Source organism: Marmota marmota, unplaced genomic scaffold (assembly GCF_001458135.2).
Source record: "Marmota marmota marmota unplaced genomic scaffold, marMar, whole genome shotgun sequence".
In the NCBI taxonomy this organism is placed as follows: domain Eukaryota; kingdom Metazoa; phylum Chordata; class Mammalia; order Rodentia; family Sciuridae; genus Marmota; species Marmota marmota.
Genome location: NW_026000249.1, coordinates 3568793 through 3587862, shown reverse-complemented (window position 1 = coordinate 3587862; position 19070 = coordinate 3568793). Strand labels below are relative to the sequence as shown.

General features: G+C 38.2%; 1 protein-coding gene across 1 annotated transcript in view; it reads right to left on the bottom strand.

The window, feature by feature from the left end:
- Positions 1-7260: 7260 nt before the first annotated feature.
- Positions 7261-19070, bottom strand: part of Egfl6 (EGF like domain multiple 6) — a 59219-nt gene continuing 47409 nt past the window's right edge. The window contains exons 10-12 of the mRNA XM_015487961.2: positions 14868-14969; positions 13420-13685; positions 7261-8115 (exon numbers count right to left, since the gene is read on the bottom strand). Coding sequence (XP_015343447.2) covers positions 8005-8115; positions 13420-13685; positions 14868-14969 — 479 coding nt within the window. The 3' untranslated portion in view covers positions 7261-8004. The remainder of the gene's footprint in view (positions 8116-13419; positions 13686-14867; positions 14970-19070) is intronic.

Below are 19070 nucleotides of genomic sequence, written 5' to 3'. Positions count from 1 at the left end.
TCCTGAACTTCTTATCTGTGCACATTTTTTGCCTGCAAGGTTCACTAAAACCATCCTTTGCTGATCCCCTACTGCAAGATAATTTGAGGCAAAGTTAAAGGAAGCAAAGGTGGATTGGATGTTGTTCAGAAAGCAGGGTGACTGTGATTGAATAATGTAATAAATACTTGGTCATTTTTTGTCTTTGGATAATGTTTATGTTTTGTTACTATTAAGACATGATTACAAAGGAGTCTTGTTTTTGTTGTGATCCATCACTGTCAGAGAATAGCCTCATCAGATGTTCTGTGAAATTATTTATGTTCCATATTCTAAGCCAATTTGGTGCTGTCAGGAGTTGCTTTTCTCTTTCTCTCCAGTCTTTAAACTACTACAGGGATAAACTGTTTGCTGCTTTCAACTTTAATGCAATTTGCATTTGAAGATTATTTTGCTAAAGAAAAAAATTATAATTTGACACTTGTTGAAACATGGTAAGGAAGACTTTTTCCAGGACCATCTCTAGATATAGGGACTACTGCAACCAGGTCCCTGTGCCCCAAATACAGCATGGATAAGTGAGAGTTTATAGCCAAGGAAAGCAAGGGAACAGTGGCTGAAAAACTACCAAGAGGAAACATTAGGGGTAAGGGAGATTCTGGCTAAATTGACCTAATAGGATTCTTTCTGGAGATAGGCCAAGACCAGACATAACCTAGGGGAGGGGTAGAGGAGAATGAGGAACTGGATCAGATACTGAATGTGATCAGACATTGGGGGTAGGAGGGTCTTGCAAAACTGACTTAGCAAGGCTCTTTGCTCAAACTAGGTCTTAGAAGGAAATCATAGTTTGGCCTAGGAGAAGTTTCAGTAGCCTGATTATATTTTGGCCAACAAAAAATCTTTGTCAATCTTTACTTTGGCCCATTAAAAGAAAAACTGTAGACAATTTAAATTTAGCACATTTCATTTGAGCAAGAACTTGTGATTCATGAATTGGGCAATGCTGAGATCCAGAAAAGGGTGAGAGAACTCCATGGGCAGTATCTATTAGAGAATGGAAGTAAAGTACAGAAATAGGTTGATTGGTTATAGCTTCACGTTTGTCTTCTTTTCTTTCTCCATTGTTCCTTTTTTGAGTTCATTTTCTGTTCCCTTTGGAAATACCTGATTAAATATTTGGAGCACTATAGGTCTCCAGAACAATAATCTTTGGTTTTGAACAGTGACCTAGAAGAAACCTTCCTTCATGATTGGATTTGTAACATTCAATCTTAAAATATTTAATATTTTTCAAAACAATTGTACTGGGCTGAGGATGTGATTCAGTGGTAGAGCTCTTTCCTTAACATATACAAGGCCCTGAGTTTGATCCCCAGCACCAAACAAGACAAAAAACTCCAATTTCATTCAAACTATGAAGACCCAAAATAAAGGGGTTAGTTTAGAAACTAGAAGTCACTTTAAAACTATCAGTAGAACCTTGTGGAATACAATAACCATTTTCTCATGAATTCTAAATTTAGGGAGGAAAAGAAATTAGGCAAGATTCTAAAAGACAAGGCTTTCCTCTGGTGTGAAGAAAAAAACATTATGTCATCTAAGAGGCAAATTATAGTTATTGTGTAGTCCTGCCTTGCCCACTACAGTTTTCCACATGTGGCTAATTACATTTAGATAAAATTTAAAAATCAGTTCCTCAGTAGCACTAGCCAAATATCAAGTTCTTAGTAGTACTAGTGGGGACCATATTAGATAGCACAGATTGAGAACATGCCCACTTGCTACAGAAAGTCCTGTTAAAATAGTGCTCGTTGGAATACAGAAAGGTTGCTGAGAAGTTCTTTTGGGCAATTTTAAGTAGACTGTAAAAGTATTTCTATGATAATTTATCATACAGACATATAAGTTTTTCAGACCTTTGTTTTAAAATAATCTTTTAGCTGTTCTGATACTCTAGAATTCTCTTTGATAAATTTCCTCTGGTACAGCAGAAACCACTTTTCAATTCTTATTAAGTCTCTGAGTGGTGATGTTGATATTTTGAGCTCACATAAACAGCCCTTTCCTGAAAATTCCCTAGGAACAGAGGCAAAATCCCTTTATGGGTCCTCTCCAGAATCTAATGTTACACATTACTCAGGGAACAGTTACAGATGTTTTCCATGGAATGAAGTAAGAGAAACTACATCTTTCTGGGTTCTAAGTTGATGACTGATAAACACCAGACACAGCACCAGACATAGGACTTAACTGGGGATGTTCTTATAGGTCACAGAATATAATATGTGGGATAAAAAATGAACAGTTTCTATCAAATCACAGGAGTTACAGAATGTCAGGAAACATAATGAAAAAGCATGGAGTGTAGAAACAGAAATAATGTTTAAGTTCTGAAACATACCTCAGACTTATATAGGTGCAATGGCAGAAAAGTAGTGAACACACCTAGAATAAAGAAACTCAAGGGAAGAGTTAGTTTCTGCATAGATGAGGCAAAGATCAGCTGGGGGGCCAGGGATTAATTAAATGAATGATTCTTCACCAGGAGCAGGGGAGGGAGGGTATACACTAAGCATCTAGGAGAGCTTTTGTTAAACACAGAATCCAGCCTTTCTTCAAGCTGGGCAGGATTGGTGGGGGTAGGGTAGGGAGGGAGACTGGATTTCTGATTTAAAACCATTTTTTCCCTCCTAGATTAAGGATTCTTCACTTTAAAAAATTGTGTAGGAACTTCCTTCATTGGTATAGCCTTTTACATTTAATTATCATAGATAGATGCTTAAGTTGTGTTTTAGTTCACCTTTGTTGAGGAATAACTTAAACATAGTAAAGCACACAAATCCATGTTACATCTTGGTAAAATTAGATATATATCCAGTTATTCATCACCTAGATTAAGATATAAACATATCCTCTACAGGGCTTCCTCTGTCTTCCCCTCCTACCACCCAAGGCAACTTCCATCTGACCTTTTTCTCCATAGCTTAGTTTTATCTCTTTGGGATAGATCAGTATGGACTCTTAGTGTATGTACCAGTTTGTATTTAGCTTCTTTCACTCAATCTTATGTCAATGGAATTCACTCCGTTGTGACTTTTTATTCTGTGTAGTATTGGTCTGTATACATCTTCCATAATACATCCATTTTACTGTTAACGGAAATTTGAGTTGTTTTCAGTGGACTATTATGGATAAAGCTGTTATGAACATTTTTATTTTGTCATTTGGTGGATATATACACTTATTCTCGATTATATACCTTGGGATGGAATTGTTGAGTGATAGGGTAGGTGTATGTTTATTTTAGCCAACATTACCAAACAGTTTTCCAAAGTGGTGGTTCCAGTTGATACTCTAATCATCGAGGTATTAGTTTGAATTGCTTTATATGCCCACTAATATTTGGATTGTTAGTCCTTTTAATTTTATCCATTGTAGGGTGACCTACCTATGTTAGTGTTTCTCAACCTTTGCTACATATTAGAATCATCAAGTGAACTTCTAAAACTCCCAGTGGCCAGGCTGGATGTTTGCTGGGGGCCCCATCCTCATCCATTTGCTGGTTCAGATGATGCTCTGTCTGGTTGACAGGATAGTTGTCCTGCTTTTAGTGGCAAGTGTCATATAGACTTTCTCTGCTGGGTCACCTCACCCACAGGGCAGGGTCTTTCCAAGACAACTGATGCCTACCTACGTGCTTGATATGTATGTAGGCCATGGGAAAAACCTAGCAGCTCTGCTCCCACGTAAGCCCCAGAAGAAGGGGCTGCTCCCTCTGCAGCCTGTCCCATTGCCATTATAGGCAGTCTTTTACAGCTGTAGCTGGCTTCTTGATTATTGAGTTTTCCAGGAAGAGTCAGGCACCATTCCAAACAGAGTGACCTGTCCATCTCTCTAAATGGTTCTCTCAATGTCCTCCTCCACCTGCCTTGAGGAGGGGCAGGAAGGAATTTCTAGAACTCTAATAACATTCTTTCACTCTTGCCTACATAAGCTGAAGAGGGGTGAGGAACCATGGATGGCAGAAGTAGTTTTGGGTTCATCCTTTATTAAGCTCTGTGTTAATGGTCTAGCATGTGTCTTTAGAACCAGTGGACACTTACCATTGTATTCAGCTTTGGGGCATTGTATGAAACTCCAGGTTGGGAAAAGTTCCATTTATCAAACATCATCTTCTTTTCTGCGTTTTTTGTTCATTTTACTCATTTCTGTAGAATGTGAGTTATTTCTACCATAGATTTATGGCAACAAAATTAGCAGACAAATGACAGGACCAGTAAGTCGGGCTTCAGTCACTTCTTGGTGCATATCATAAAATGAAAATTCAGGGGCAATGCAATAACATTTTTACTATTGTGTTGCTAGGGATTCTTCAAAAACCCATTTAATCAGAAAACCATAGAAAAAGTATAAAAAGAAGTGAGACACAGGATGCTAACTCCACTCAAAGACTTCCACCTGCCTACTCAATGGCCTCTCTAATTGCTATTAAGAAATTCGAGCTGAGGCCCACCATCTGGGGTTTGGTTCCTCCAGCATGACTCACTTCCAGGAAGAGTGCAGATTGCCAGTGATCCTGATGTGTGGACAGCCCCAGGAAATGCTTCACTTCATTTTGGTCCTTGGGCTTTTTAAAGGGGATCATTTTTTAACAGCAGTTCATCAGAACAGTGAGTTATAAGTGCTCAACCACAAAGCATTGGTACAAACTGCTTCCTTATCTTTCATTCTTGCACTGTGTTGCCTCACAGCTCTTTTTCATGGACCAACACTGTATGCACCGTCCACAACCTCATTTTCATTGGAAGGTTATGGGTACTCAGAGAAAAGCATGAACTTACAAGACATGGAGGACAGGGAGAGAAGAGGGAGCAAGAGAGGCAGAAGACAATTCTGTCGGTTACTGGTGGCTGCCAACCACATGTTCATAGGCCGCCACAAGGAGGCGCTGCTGACTCTGAGAGAGCATTTAAAACAATAGGTGCTGCAAGTGAAAAGTGTCTGACACTCTGCAGGAGAGCTGAGTGACTGTAGCTTGGACTCATCTTAGGAGGAAAAACACATTTAAAAGAGTTCTGGATAGAAAAGGGGATGTAGATTCTTTTAACACTACTCAGAAAGACCAATAGGTGCAGAGCAGGTGAGAGTTTCAGACTCCTGAGCAAGTGGGACCTTTCAGCTCTGGGGACTGTTGCACATGTAACCTTGCTATCTCAAGCCCAATTCCAGGAAGTCCTTCCTCACACCAGGCCAAATTCTCACCACTGTACTTCTGCCTCCTGAGACATAAATTATTTGTAAATAGTGTTACAGAATTTTTAATGTACATATTCATACTACAATTTTATGAAGCATTGATATGATGTTTAAAAACATCATATTAAGAAGTAGTCCCATCCTCCACATTAAAAAAAAGAATCCTTATTTATGCACATGTACACAAATACTTAAGTTCATGATACTTTACCATTCTCTAACCAGACAGAATGAAGATGCATGCACACAGTACCAGGGCACTTTGAATGGAGAAAGAACACAGCTATTTGGCATTTATGATCATGGTCTGATGGAATGAAAGAGAAACATGGTTGAATTCATTTAGATGAATTCAAGCCCCAGAGGGAATTTAGAAAAAAATCTCACTTAAAACCACTGTACTGAGATAAATTCACCAACATATAATTAAAAAAGATTCACCAACATATAATAAAAGCCAGTTTTTAACATAGAATGTGCCCTTCATTTCTTCTTGGAGAGTAACTCAGTGCTTTGGACTGCCATGTCATAGCATTCCATCTTCCACAAGAACTTGATTCACTCAAAAGGATGCTGAATAATCATTAGCCAATTTACCTTGTCAGGTTTCCAAGACACTTTAAATATTCTGAAAAGCAGGAGTATTGACACAAAACAACCCACTGTAGGTGCAGAGTATCAATTATAACATGTTGCCAAACTCTGATAGTTCTCCCTCAAAATATGGAAAAATTTCATTCCATGTTTGCTTATTTTGCAGAAGTTAAATCACCTAACTGCTATTTTATGGTTTGATTGAAGTAGTCTGGAAAAATAAGTTCCAGAAAGCACTAGCTGCTTTCACTCAGACAAGGTGAACTGTAGCAAGGGTGAGAATGTTATTTGTAATATTGTGGATCGATAAGGAGCCAACATTCCTATCCAGTTTTTCTAATTCATTCTTTTATCTAATGGATTCCAGAAAGCTAAGAGTTTAATGTTGGGTGGGTTGGAGGTGAGTCTCTATGAATGCCACCCCCATCTTCTGCACAAAGGCAGTGACTGCTTTTGTTTCATACTGTCTTTTCAAGGATATTTGTATAATGAACAGTCTGGGAGAATAGAGACAGCGCTTTCTTTTTGGAGGGCAGATTTGGTTCTTGGCCAAGACAACTACAAAGTTTGAACAGGTTTTCTATGAGCCCTTTTATAAGATTGGGGGTTTCCTAAACTCAGGGTTACTCAGCTGTGACACAAACCCATTGTGTATAATAATGTCCAGTAAGATCCACCTCTCCGTTGCCTCATCCCTGTGACACTTGGTTCATTGTCTTCATTGCTTTAGGTGACAGCAGGCACAGATCTGGGGACCCTTCTATTTGGGAACCATCTTGGACCTGTTTCTGATACAGAATCTCTGACAGTATACAGCTGCTTCTCCACTTACCATGGGGTTATATTTTTGAAAAAAAAATCATTATGTTTAAAAAAAATTACAAGTAAAAATACATTTAATATATTTCATCTACCAAACACTACAACTTAGCCTAGTCTACCTAAAATGAGCTCAGAACACTTACATTAGCCCACAGTAGGGCAAAATCATCTAATACCAATTCTAGTTTATAATAGAATGTCAAATATCTCATGTACAGACACAGATGAGTGTTTTGTAGATATGATAGGAAGTGAAAACACGAAGTACAACATCTAAAAGCCACTGGCAACATAGCACGCTATAGAGATTGGGTTATTTCCTCTTGTGACACCGGGGCTGACTGGGAACTGTGGCTCATTGTCACTACCCTGCGTAACAAGAAAGTATCCTACTGTATATCCATAGACTGAGAAAAATTCAAAATTTGAAGGACAGTTTCTATAGGATGCATATTGCTTTCATACCATCATAAAACTGAAAAAACTTGAACCATTGTAAGTTGGGGACTGTGTAGTCATGTCTACAAGGAATATACCCAAGATTCATTACCACATAAAACTATTTTTAAATTTGGAAGAAAGGAAATAGAAAAGAAAGCATAAGTCTTTTGTTTTTCAGTCCTGCTTCTTGATAATTTACTTTTAGGTAGTTCTCTGAGGCCTTCAGTTCAATAATTTGTATTACAGTTATGAGGCCTAATGAAACAGTCATCTTTTCCCATAATACTAAATAATTTTAAGAATTTTAAAGAGCACAAAGCATTTTGATAGAAAAAAGAATAAAAACTACACTTTTAGAAAAGCAATCATATACATTGAGCATAATCAACAACATATTTTCTTTCTTAGAAAAATTTAAACCATGACACAAGTTGATTATTTGGACACTATTACAAAAAATTTAAACATGCAAGCTAGGCTATGAAAGACCATCTTGAGCCACTTTGGCAAAGTTTATGTTTAATATCATAGTTTCCAGTAAGCACCATAGAAGTTAAACATTTCTCTGTTCTTTGTGGTTGTTGTGATTCTAGAAATATTGTATGGAGAAGTTCGTCAACTCATGTTAGACAAATCAGATATGCTACATCGGAGATGAACTGGAATTTCCATATTTTATAATATAATGTAGAAAAATTCATAAATGAATGAGAAGACACAGAAGTACTATATTCAAAGCAAATATTGGCAAATCAGTTACAAAGAAGGCATCTTAAAATAATATTTCGGTTGGTACTTTACAATTTTCCAGCTTGATTTCTAAAATGGGGTGTGTCCTACAATAATATCAAAACACAGAGAACTGACATAAAAAGCCAAATAAAAAGATATAAAAGACAATAGTAACATTCAACCTTCCACAGATAAAAGACCATCTGGACATAGGCCTGAAACCAGCAAGACGCCATCCACAGCAATTTCGCCACTTGTGCCCTTGCCACGTTCTGCTTCAAAAATGATCTAACAATGGAGAAAGAATGAAACATTACTTCAAAATATTAAAAACAATGATATAATCAAGCTATTTAACAGTTATTAACAAGAACTAAACTCATGTGTCTTTATTACATAGTAAAATATAAAGGATCCTGGAAAGCACCATAAACTGAGAGGGACAAGGTTTAAGAGGAAATTTCATAATTCCCACTTAAAGAAAAGAAGTGAAAACAAAAGAATTTGTTTTCTTTATAAAAACCCATTTAAAAGGAATTTGATATTCCTTTCAACATCTAATGTAAAACTATTTGGTTGAAAGACCTGTAATCCCAGCGACCTGAGAGGCTGAGGCAGGAGGCTCGCAAGTTCAAGACCAGCCTCAGCAACTTAGCAGGCCCTAAGCAACTTAGTAAGACCCTGTCTCAAAATTAAAAAAAAAAAATTTAAAAAGGGCTTGGGATATGGCTCAGTGGTAAAGTACCCCTAGTTCAATTCCCAGTAACGTCTCCCACCAAAAAAGAAAAAAATGCTTATGCATTTGGAAATTATCTGAAATATTTTTCTCATGTGTTGAAATGTGTTTCATAAGATGCTACAATAATTTTTATTTAAGAAATTTATTCATAATCAAAAGAGAAATAAACTTCCTTTATTTTAGAAATTTCCAATGTATAGAGAACAGAGGATGAATACTAAAAAGAATTATCTTCAAATTGGTTGCAAAATGACAGGAAACTCACTTAACAAAATTAAGGACACACAATGACTGTTTTATATTCACCCACTCATCTAAACACATTTTCAAATAAATATGATTAGAATAGATATTTGCTGAGTGAATATTTATAAGTTTCTTTAATACTATAATGCTTTTAAAAATAGTTTGCGTTGATTTTATAACTAGAAAAAAGTACCATACTTTAAAAACTCAATAATTATAAAAATAATGCTAGCTCTAATTTATGGAGCACCTATTCATTATAATTCACTCTAAGGAGGAGTATATCTCCCTCACTTCCCATATATCTCCCAGAAAGAGGGCAGTAGGCTTAGTGGAACACTTCTCAGTATTAGAAATATGCAGATTTGGAGGACAGAAAGATGATTCTGATTCAAAGACAATTAAGGTTATCCTGTATTCAAAAGCTTTTGAGAGAAAAGAGCATTTAATTTGGAACATGTTATTCTTCTTTAAAATGATACACACATATATTATGTCAAAATGGAATTCAACAATGGCTTAAATTAAAATTTAGTCTGTCCAACATGGGTATGACTAAATTAAAAAATATGTATTCATGTGGGAAGGAAAATGTAAAATATGAAAACACTCATGTCATTGTGATGTGATTAATGAATCTTTACTTTTTTCAATAAAGTAATTTCCCTTTGCCTTTTCTAAACATTTAAAAAATAAATTCAAATTTACAGAAAATTGACATTTCAAAGAATGATCCTTAAAGCATCATGCTCACAAGAATGGCATCATGCAAATAGTCACCATTACCAACAGCATCTTTTTTTGCTTTATAAACAATCATGAAACAGTTTTCAAGGTGACAGAGATAAAGCAACTTAAAGTTTATTGCCATCACTGTATCCAGCTTTCCTAGGCTCTCCAAAGAGAAAAGAGGAGACCTCAGGAGGACAAATGGGAGTGACAAGAGCCTGTGAATACCAATTCCCAGACTGCTTGCTTTTGCTTTCAAACTGGGTACATTTTCTTAGGAACTGTTGGAAACAAGCTATTACTAAGCACCCAGAGAAAGTACACTAGATTTAGAAGTGTTTTCTTCTTCTGTTTTCATCTCAGGAGGGAACTTCTTTTAGGTAGATATCTCTTTTGGGTAAATTTTAAAAAAGTAAAGATGGGCCAAAAAGCAGATGGCTCACAGTAGCTACAGTGGGCAGGATAATGAGGGTGGTATGTCTGCATCTTGGGATATGGAGTCTTTTCCATCACTGCAACCCCTTACTGATATCCCCTGGATAACTAAAAATAAACGTCAGAATAATTATTTGTCATAGTAATTTGTGTTTGCTTTTCACTTTTTTTTTTTTTTTTTTGCCTACCTTGGTCCAAAATCACTTAGGCAGGCTTTTAGTGTTCTCTTTTATCAAGGAGATTTGGGATATAATGATCAAACTCAAACTTTTCTGGAAGATAAGGCCCTTCCTGATGTTAGTTCTCCAGAATGGGAGATTGAATCCAGGGCCTCACCCATGCTAGGCAAGCCCTCTACCACTAAGTTACACCACCATTTTTTTTGTGATGTTGGGGATTGAACCCAGGGCCTTGTATGTGCAAGGCAAGCATTCTACCAACTGAGCTATATCCCCAGCCCACATTACCAGCTTTTAAAATTTTGAGATAGGGTCTCACTAAGTTGCTGAGGCTGGCCTGGAACTTATGATCCTCCTGCCTCAGTCTCCCAAGTAGCTGGGATTAGAGGTGTGTGCCACCATGCCCAGCTAAGCTTAACCTCCTTGAGGAGTTTATATTAGTAGAAGGTGGAGGGCCAAAAGGTGAAGCAATGATGGGGAGAAGTAAGGATTATCCAGAACTATGAAGGCACACCATTGCTTTTCCCTAGCAGAGCTCTGAGTGAAAGATGGCTATCTGATGTTCCATAGTAAAAAGACTGAGTAAAGGTTTCTGTGTCCCAGCCTGGCATGTGATAATTGACTTGAGGGGTCACATGGATGCAGAAAATGTGGGTACCCATGGATCCCACAATTAAATCAAGATGTTTGTGGCACTTTTAGCCTTTGGGAAGCATAGCCCATCCTAGAGAAGGGATTCCCTTGTGAGCAAGTACCTGAGATGGAATTTCTTCCCAGCCTAACAAGATTGGGCTTTGGATTCAGATAATATTTTATTTAAAGAAGCAATGCAGCTTATCTTATATGCTCAAGATTATGGAATAAAAGTCACCATATGTTACAAATATCCATAGCCAATATGTCATGCTAATCTGGAATACATGCTTTAGACTGAATTCTTCAGCTTCTCCAACTTCCAGTATCCCCCACCAAGGTTTCCCACAGAACTGAAAAATTCAGGACACAGGTGCTGAGGTGTGAGCATTCCTCTCAACCAAGCATTGTTATGTTATAGTGTGATGGCTGGCCAGGTTCTTTGGAAGCATGTTTTTAATATGTGCATTAAAAATCACTGTTTTGATGATGAATCTACCTCAAGCTACCATATTATATAACAAATAATCCCCAGCACATTAATTCAGTCAACATGGAGGTCATTGTGAATATTGTGCAGAAGCATATTTCAACATTTCAAACGGGTATGCCATCCATATATATCATGGCTCAGTGCCACAGTCCCCAAAACATGCTATGAACACAACAATATAAACATGTGGATTGGATTTGTGTTGATTTAAATGCACTGTGATGAGAGTAAACTTGAATTGTTGTGTGTGTTAGTTCTGAACAAGCACTGGCTGCTTTTCCTTCAGAGGGTAAGAGTGATTAGGAAATTCATTAACTAGGGACCAACATACGCTTTCATTATAGTCACATCTTATGAGACATTTTTAAAATAAGATATTCTGTTTTAATTAAAACGTGACAAGTAAATGAAAAGATGTTAAATTTAATGTCTGACACTAGGGACTAGGCTCTCTGGTCTGATGCATAATGCCAAGAAATATGCCTTTACTTACATTAATCATCATCTTTCACAAGCAAAGTATTAATTAATTTCTAATTTATGGATCTACTAATTGTTCTTCCTTTGATCAACTCTTTATATACCTTCTAGTTTGCACCCTGTCTTATCTTTTTCCTTCTCATGTTGACCAAACTTTTCCCCATGGTCTACAGTGGCTCCCTCCAGGCTCTGTTCCATTCCCTCCTCATGTCTCTTTGATGCTTTCCTCTAAAGAAACAACTCCTGAAAAGGCTCTCTGTTTGACCAACTTGCTCTTAAAACTCTGTTTCCTTTTCCTTTATTAAATCCACTACACAGAGAAGAATTAACTCAGCAGGTCAGGGTTGTCCAGATGCTGCACATTCTAAAGAAAGTTTGGTCTATAGCTGGTTCTTGGGAGATAACTTCTAAGCCCTTGGAATATCCTACCCGATTAAGTTTTCTTTCTTCTTGGTATTGGGGACTGAATCCAGGGGCATTTTACCACTGAACTAAATAGCCATCCATTTTTAAAATTTTTATTTTGAGACAGGGTTTCATTGAGTTGCTTAGGGCTTCACTAAGTTGCTGAGGCTGGCCTTGAACTTGCAATTCTCTCACCTCAGCCTCCTGAGTTGCTAGGATTACAGGCGTATGCTACTGCATCTAGCTTATCCTACCTGATTAAGAGTGCCTTTGTTTACCTGGGATCTTTGGCTAAGCCAGATGGTTTATACTAACAATGTGATTTATGGTGGGGGCCTTGGGTTTCATGGTAGCAAGTTGAGAGACTGGAGACCAGATAACTAAGGACAGTTATTCTGTGGTAACATGGGCAAAGTTTTAACCCATAAAAACTTTGGACACCAAAGCTTGTGTGAACTTCCCTGGTAGGCAACACTTTGGGAGTGTTGTCACAAATGATTACTGGGAAAATTAAGAGCTTCCTATATGACTCTACTGGGAAAGGAAAACTACAAGTTTGTGCCTGGGCCCTCGTGGATTCTATACTATGTGCTCTTTCCCTTTGCTTATTTTAATATATGTAAGCTGTAATTATCACTAGAATAGCTTTTATGAGTCCTATGAGAACTTATTTTAAGAATATTTTTTAGTTGTAAATGGACACAATGCCTTTATTTTATTTATTTTTATGCAGTGCTGATGAACACAGTGCCTCACATGCTAGACAAGCACTCTACCACTGAGCTACAACCCCAGCCCCTCTGTATGAGAACTTTTAAGGGATCATTGAAACCAAGGGTGGTCTTGGGGACCCCTGACAATAGCCACTCTCTCAATTCAGTTAAAACAACATTCAACAAGTCATTTTCTGGCTTCCATCTGTTGTGCTAAGTTCTGCAGATAGAATGGATGAGAAGGACAACTTTGATACATTAAGGAATGCATAGCCTAGTTGGGGAGGGAGCTGGTAAAGAAGAGCTGGACACTAACAGGTCATTGCCACAGAATGTGATATCATTCACAAGTATCCTCATTAGGTGTCCTGATTAATCACCATGCCTGTTCTGCTCTAGAATGTAAGCTTTCTAAATGGAGGGGGAATTCTTATTCATTTCTGTATCCTCAGTGCCTAGGCACTCTAGTAAGTGTTTTGTTTGTTGAATCATTGAAAAAAGAATGTAAATATTCAGCTTAATCATTTTTTTTCCACTTACACTTTTGGTAGTATCAGTCCCTTGATACAACTGAATTTTCCCTGTCTTCCACCTTTCATCCTCACTCTTGGTCTCTTCCCAAGCTAGGGCATTGTTACTATTTTTCACAAACACTCGAAGTTTCCCTATTTTGTCTCCAGTCAGCCGATAATCAAAAAGCAAGCATAAGTTGTTTTGGGGTTGCAGGTCTGGGAGGAGAAGTTTCAACCGGCCAATGTCCTTCTTGTGCCCTGCCAATGCTGGAACTGCCATATAATAGCCAACAGCTTTAAGAGAAGAAGAAGGTAAAAAGGCACATTTAGTGAAGCCATTATAAAGGATTTGTCTATAATATATAAAATAGCTATGCAAATGAACAAAAGCATGCTACAGGGAAGGCTGATATCATTTTTGAAAATAGGAACAAATTTTTCATGCTAAAACAGATTTTAGAGATTACACAGTTGAAGTCCTTTGCTATATGGAGAAGAAAATTGAGGGTCAGAGCAACTGTACTTGCCCTGAATCTTTAGCAATAGTCCCACTTACACAACTGTTCTAAAAAGAATTCTTGTTAGTGGATATCCAAGTTTTCTGACTGTATGTGAGGGCTTGAAAAGAAAGATCTCAGGGAGGAATTAGATCCAAGGTAGAATCTAGAAGGATCTTTTAACCAAAGCCTGAGTCTGTATATCCCTGAATAAATAATTGGACTGGGAAGGAACTGCAGACCATGAGGTGTAATGGTTGTCCCTAGTTATATAGGCGGCCTTCAGGAGACAGAGGTTCAATATGTGCTCCAAATGAGAGCTGCAAGCCAAATGCTTTACCCAATGGGAAAATTAGGGTCCATCAATAGTGTTGGAGTACACAGTGGAAAGGGCAGGAAATCCACAGCTTGGAGCTGAGGTTGAGCAAAATTCAAGGGCAGGTGGTCAGAAAGAAATCCTCCAACAACAGAATGGAAAGCTTAGTCCAAGAGTTCAGACTGCTAACTTGATACTCATCAGGTTTTTGATGCTTTGAGCAGTAGCTCAACTAAAACTCCAGGTTTCAACAGAGGTCATATTTCCTTTTGAGATGGATTTCCCCTGAAAACACAAAACAAAACTACAGAGCATCATGACTGGAAAACTGAGAAAAAGGAACAACTTCTTTCTGCCTTTTCCCCAATACCCCTAAACTTTACATGAATATCATTATCTTCTCTCGGAAGCAAGAGGGTAAATATAAAAGAAGTTTTCTGGAGCATCCTTTATGAGGGCAGGTGAGTGGAAAAGGGATTAAGGAGGGGAATATATACTGGACCAAGTTAATCATCCATCAGAGGAGACCTCAGAAGGTCTAAAGGTTTCCAACAATGACAAAACTCTGACCTAAGGAGTGACAAGAATACTAACCTTCCATCATTGGAGCAACTGATTTACTTTTGCCCTATTGCAGAACATGAAAGAGTCAAATATAAATACCATTATCTCGATCAGCAGGATTCCAGTCAAAATCATCTTCTCTATCTTGTTTCCAGTCACAGACCCCATGATCAAAGCTGCAATCAGCTGAGATATTTAAATCTGCCAAAAAAGCATATTTCACAAACATTAAGAACATTAGAAAGGTAGCTAATATTTAGAGCTTTGGAAGGCAATGTCATATTTTCAGTTGCATAGAGTATAGATTATGGCAACTTAAATGCCCTAACCAGACACCCTTTTTTGAGTTAAATCTGTGACACCATTCTTTACAAATTTTGTTGTGATTTTAAAACACAATAACAACACTAAAACAACCTATTTAAAAAATAATTAATGAGCAAGAACCCCGTGAGCAAAGCAAAACAGGGAATATAACCAATTGTTCATAAAATTCAGGCCAGAAAATAAATTCTCTTCTACAGAAATAAACAACCGAAGAGCTTGCCAGAACTTTTCAGATGATTTGTGGAATAGTAAGTTTCATGTAGTACATGACTCACTAACATTCATTTAACAATAAATATATAAATCATGTTTTTTATTTACTGTATTTTATGATGTTTTCACATCTTGGGGGACCTTGAAGACCTAGGGAGCAATTTCCCCCTTCCCCCTTCAGAGCCAGCTAATTCCAAGATAGTAACACTTTATTCGAGAGCATGCTTCTCATATGCAAGCCAATACCCCCTTTATCTACTCTTATACACTGTTATGGTTTGGATCTGAAATGTCTCCCAATGGCTACGTACTAAAGTTTGGTCTCCAGCCTGTGGTACTATATTGGGAGATAGTGCTACTTTTAGGAGGTGGAGCCTAGTGAAAAGAAATAAGGTCACTGGGGCCATGCCCTTGAACAGGATATTAGGATTCTAGGCCTTTCCTTTCTCTTTCTTTCTGCTTCTTAGCTACCATGAGGTGAACAGCTTTGCTCCACCATATGCTCCCTGCCATGATGTTCTGCCTCATCATAGGCCCAAAGCAATGGGGCCAAGTGAGCATGGATCAAGACTTCTGAAACTGTGAGTCAAAATATATCTTTCCTCCTTATAAGTTGATTATCTCAGGTATTTTGCCATAGCAATAAGAAAGATGACTCACACACACACCAAACCAATATTTCCCCTGTCTTAAATCATCCCAGGACCAGGCAACATATAGGAACAGCCCTTGTGCCCCAAACCCCTCTGCAGTTATTCGAACTAGCCAAACCTAAGCAGTTTACCCTGCCCTGTCCTGCCTTTCTTTCCACAGAAACCACAATAGAGCTGTGGCCTAGGCTTTCCCCTTGTTCTTGCTTCTTTCTGGATCCTAACCTGATGCTTTCCCTGTGGCCCTGTGTTGGCATCATATGCCCCTTCTCTTGGGAACTGTAAGTAATAAATCCTTCTTTCAATGGCATTGGCCTCTTCATGTTGTCATTCAGTCACTTTCATCACTTAAAATCCCATAGGTACAAATGAGATATTAAGTGGACAAAATTGTCATTTCTTAACTTCATGATTCCAACATTTCAGTTAGAAAATTGCCAGTGTTCTGGTGTTTCAAATAAGCTGAAACACTGCTGGTTTCTAAATTGTTTCTGGGTTTTTATGGTAGAATGACTGCCATGTTTAGAAGTGTCAGAGAAATCTATAGTCAGCTAGTATAGGTTTTAAATTAGTGCCTCTGGTTACTTTTATGTAAGTCAGAGGTCATAAAACTAATATCCTGGCCTACTGCCCATTTTGGTAAAGTTTTATTGAAGCACACCTTGCCCATTCATTTACATATCATCTATAGCTGCCTTTGAGCTACAAGGATATAGTTGAGTAGTTGACACGGAGACCATATGGCTCATAAAGCCTGAAATATTTACTATCTGGCCCTTTCCAGAGAAAAGTTTGCTGACTCCTGGTATAGATAATAAAAAAATACAACTTTGAAATAGGGAGAAGACTGGGGCTGAGGCTGTGGCTCAGTGGTAGAGCGCTCACCTAGCACGTGCGAGGTACTGGTTCAATCCTCAGCACCACATAAAAATAAATAAATAAATAAATAAATAAATAAATAAATAAATAAATAAATAAAATAAAGATATTGTGTTCAACCTACACTAAAAAAAGAAAGAAAGAAAATAAATAGGGAGAAGACTGAGATACTTCTGATTGAAAACAAAGCCTAGCTTCTGGCTCTGATTTAGGGGCTTTCGCTGTTTTTGCAAAGGAATAAAGGAATGGAAAGAAAAGGAAATAAGCTCAAAAGCTCTTGATTCTTGACTCCTTTCAATGTGCCAAATATTTGCACAAACATTATACCATTTGATTTGATTGTCAAAAGTCTACCATCGGACCCATTTTTAGGAAAGTAACACCGAGGCTCACAAGTGATTTGACCAAGTTCTGCAGACATTGTGTGCTAGAACTAGACTTGAACCCCAAAGCAGACTGAAATCAGTAGTTGTCCATTCTGAACATATCCTAACTTAGTACAAGCACACTGCCCATTTTCTCACTATCCTTACTTCTTTTTTTGGGGGGGAGGGATGACCAGAGATTGAACTCAGGGACACTTGAACACTGAGCCACAGTCCCCATCCCTATTTTGTATTTTATTTAGAGACAGAGTCTTACTGAGTTGCTTAGAGGCTCACTAAATTGTTGAGGCTGGCTTTGAACTCGTGATTCTCCTGCCTTCACCTCCCTAGGTACTGGGATTACAGGTGTGCACCACCATGCCCATCTTCCTTTCTTTTTAACCCACTGTTTTTCCCTGTCATCAAAGACAGCTTATTTCTAGTCCTGATTTTAAAATAAAAATAATACCAAATAATATTTGCTTCTTCTTCAATACTCTTTAATGAGTGCTATTACTAGTTTGAGAAATTGATGTTACCATTCCCATAAATAGTGGGACATCAATTTTTCAATTGGTTTATATGCTGGCACATTTTTCCCAAACTCCCCCTTCTTCCTCAACATGTGGGAAATAGGGCATGCAAACTGAGATTAGGGACCACTATATAGAAAAATTCCATAAAGAGGTATAACTCAAGTCTTTGTTCTCAAAGCATAAAGCATACTACTTCATTAGTTTAGCACTTCATGGTTTGCAAAGTGTTTTCAAATATATTCTCTGATTTAATTCACACCAACCTCAAAGCAGATGCTGTTGGTGCTGCACCAACATCTGTCAGTACTTATGTTCCCTTGCAAGCATATGGATTTCTACTGCAAGTACCCACAACTCTCTGTATGAAGATGTTCTCTGGCTGAAGCATGCTTGGCCCAAGCCAGGGATGTTAGAATGCTGGTGAGTTCCTTCCCTAGGGAGAGCTCTGAACCAGTGATGGACAGGAATTGGTAAATAAATACTTCTATGTTCTTGCTTTTGGATAGGACCCATAAGTGCTGGAAATGAATGCAGACTGAAGTCAGGAGGGTCCAGAAGCTGTTTAGTTCTGCAGAAGGGCTGAGGGGCATGGCGGTCCAGTGACCACAGTGGTGCCCTCCCCTACTTTCATGGCAGTGTAGAAGTGCCAGGGAATTAGCTTCTTCTTGGAGCAGTATTCAATCAATGTCAGATGGGACTCAGTGCATATATATACCCCAGCTCCCTTATCCCTCCTCTAGGATAATTCTAAGCCTTGTATTTTGCACTGGTTCCAAGATTTCCCTAATTAGATTGAGCTCCTGTTCCCCATGGTGAAAATTTGCCTGATAACACACCATTTATTGCCTCTTTATATCCCTTGTCTAATTTCCTCATGCTCTATCCACTGCTTCTTGGGATGCCTCTCCCATTAACCACTTGCACACAAATTCTTGTCTCAGTATCTCTTTTAGGGGAACCCAGCCTAAGATAGCAAGTAAGAGAGGAATATTGTTCTCATTCCATCTTCATGTATGAAAGCAATGAGGCAAGCAAGTCTAAATGACTTGCTCAAGGCAATTACCAAGTGGAATAGTTGGGGTGTGCATCTGAATCTTTTTTGCGGGGGAGTACCAGGGATTGAACTCAGGGGCACTCAACCACTGAGCAACATCCCCAGCCCTATTTTGTATTTTATTTAGAGATAGGATCTCACTGAGTTACTTAGGGACTTGCCAATTTGCTGAGGCTGGCTTTGAACTTGCGGTCCTCCTGTCTCAGCCTCTCCAGCTGCTGGGATGACAGGGTGTGCCACCATGCCCAGCCACCTGAATCTTTTGATTGGGACTGAGC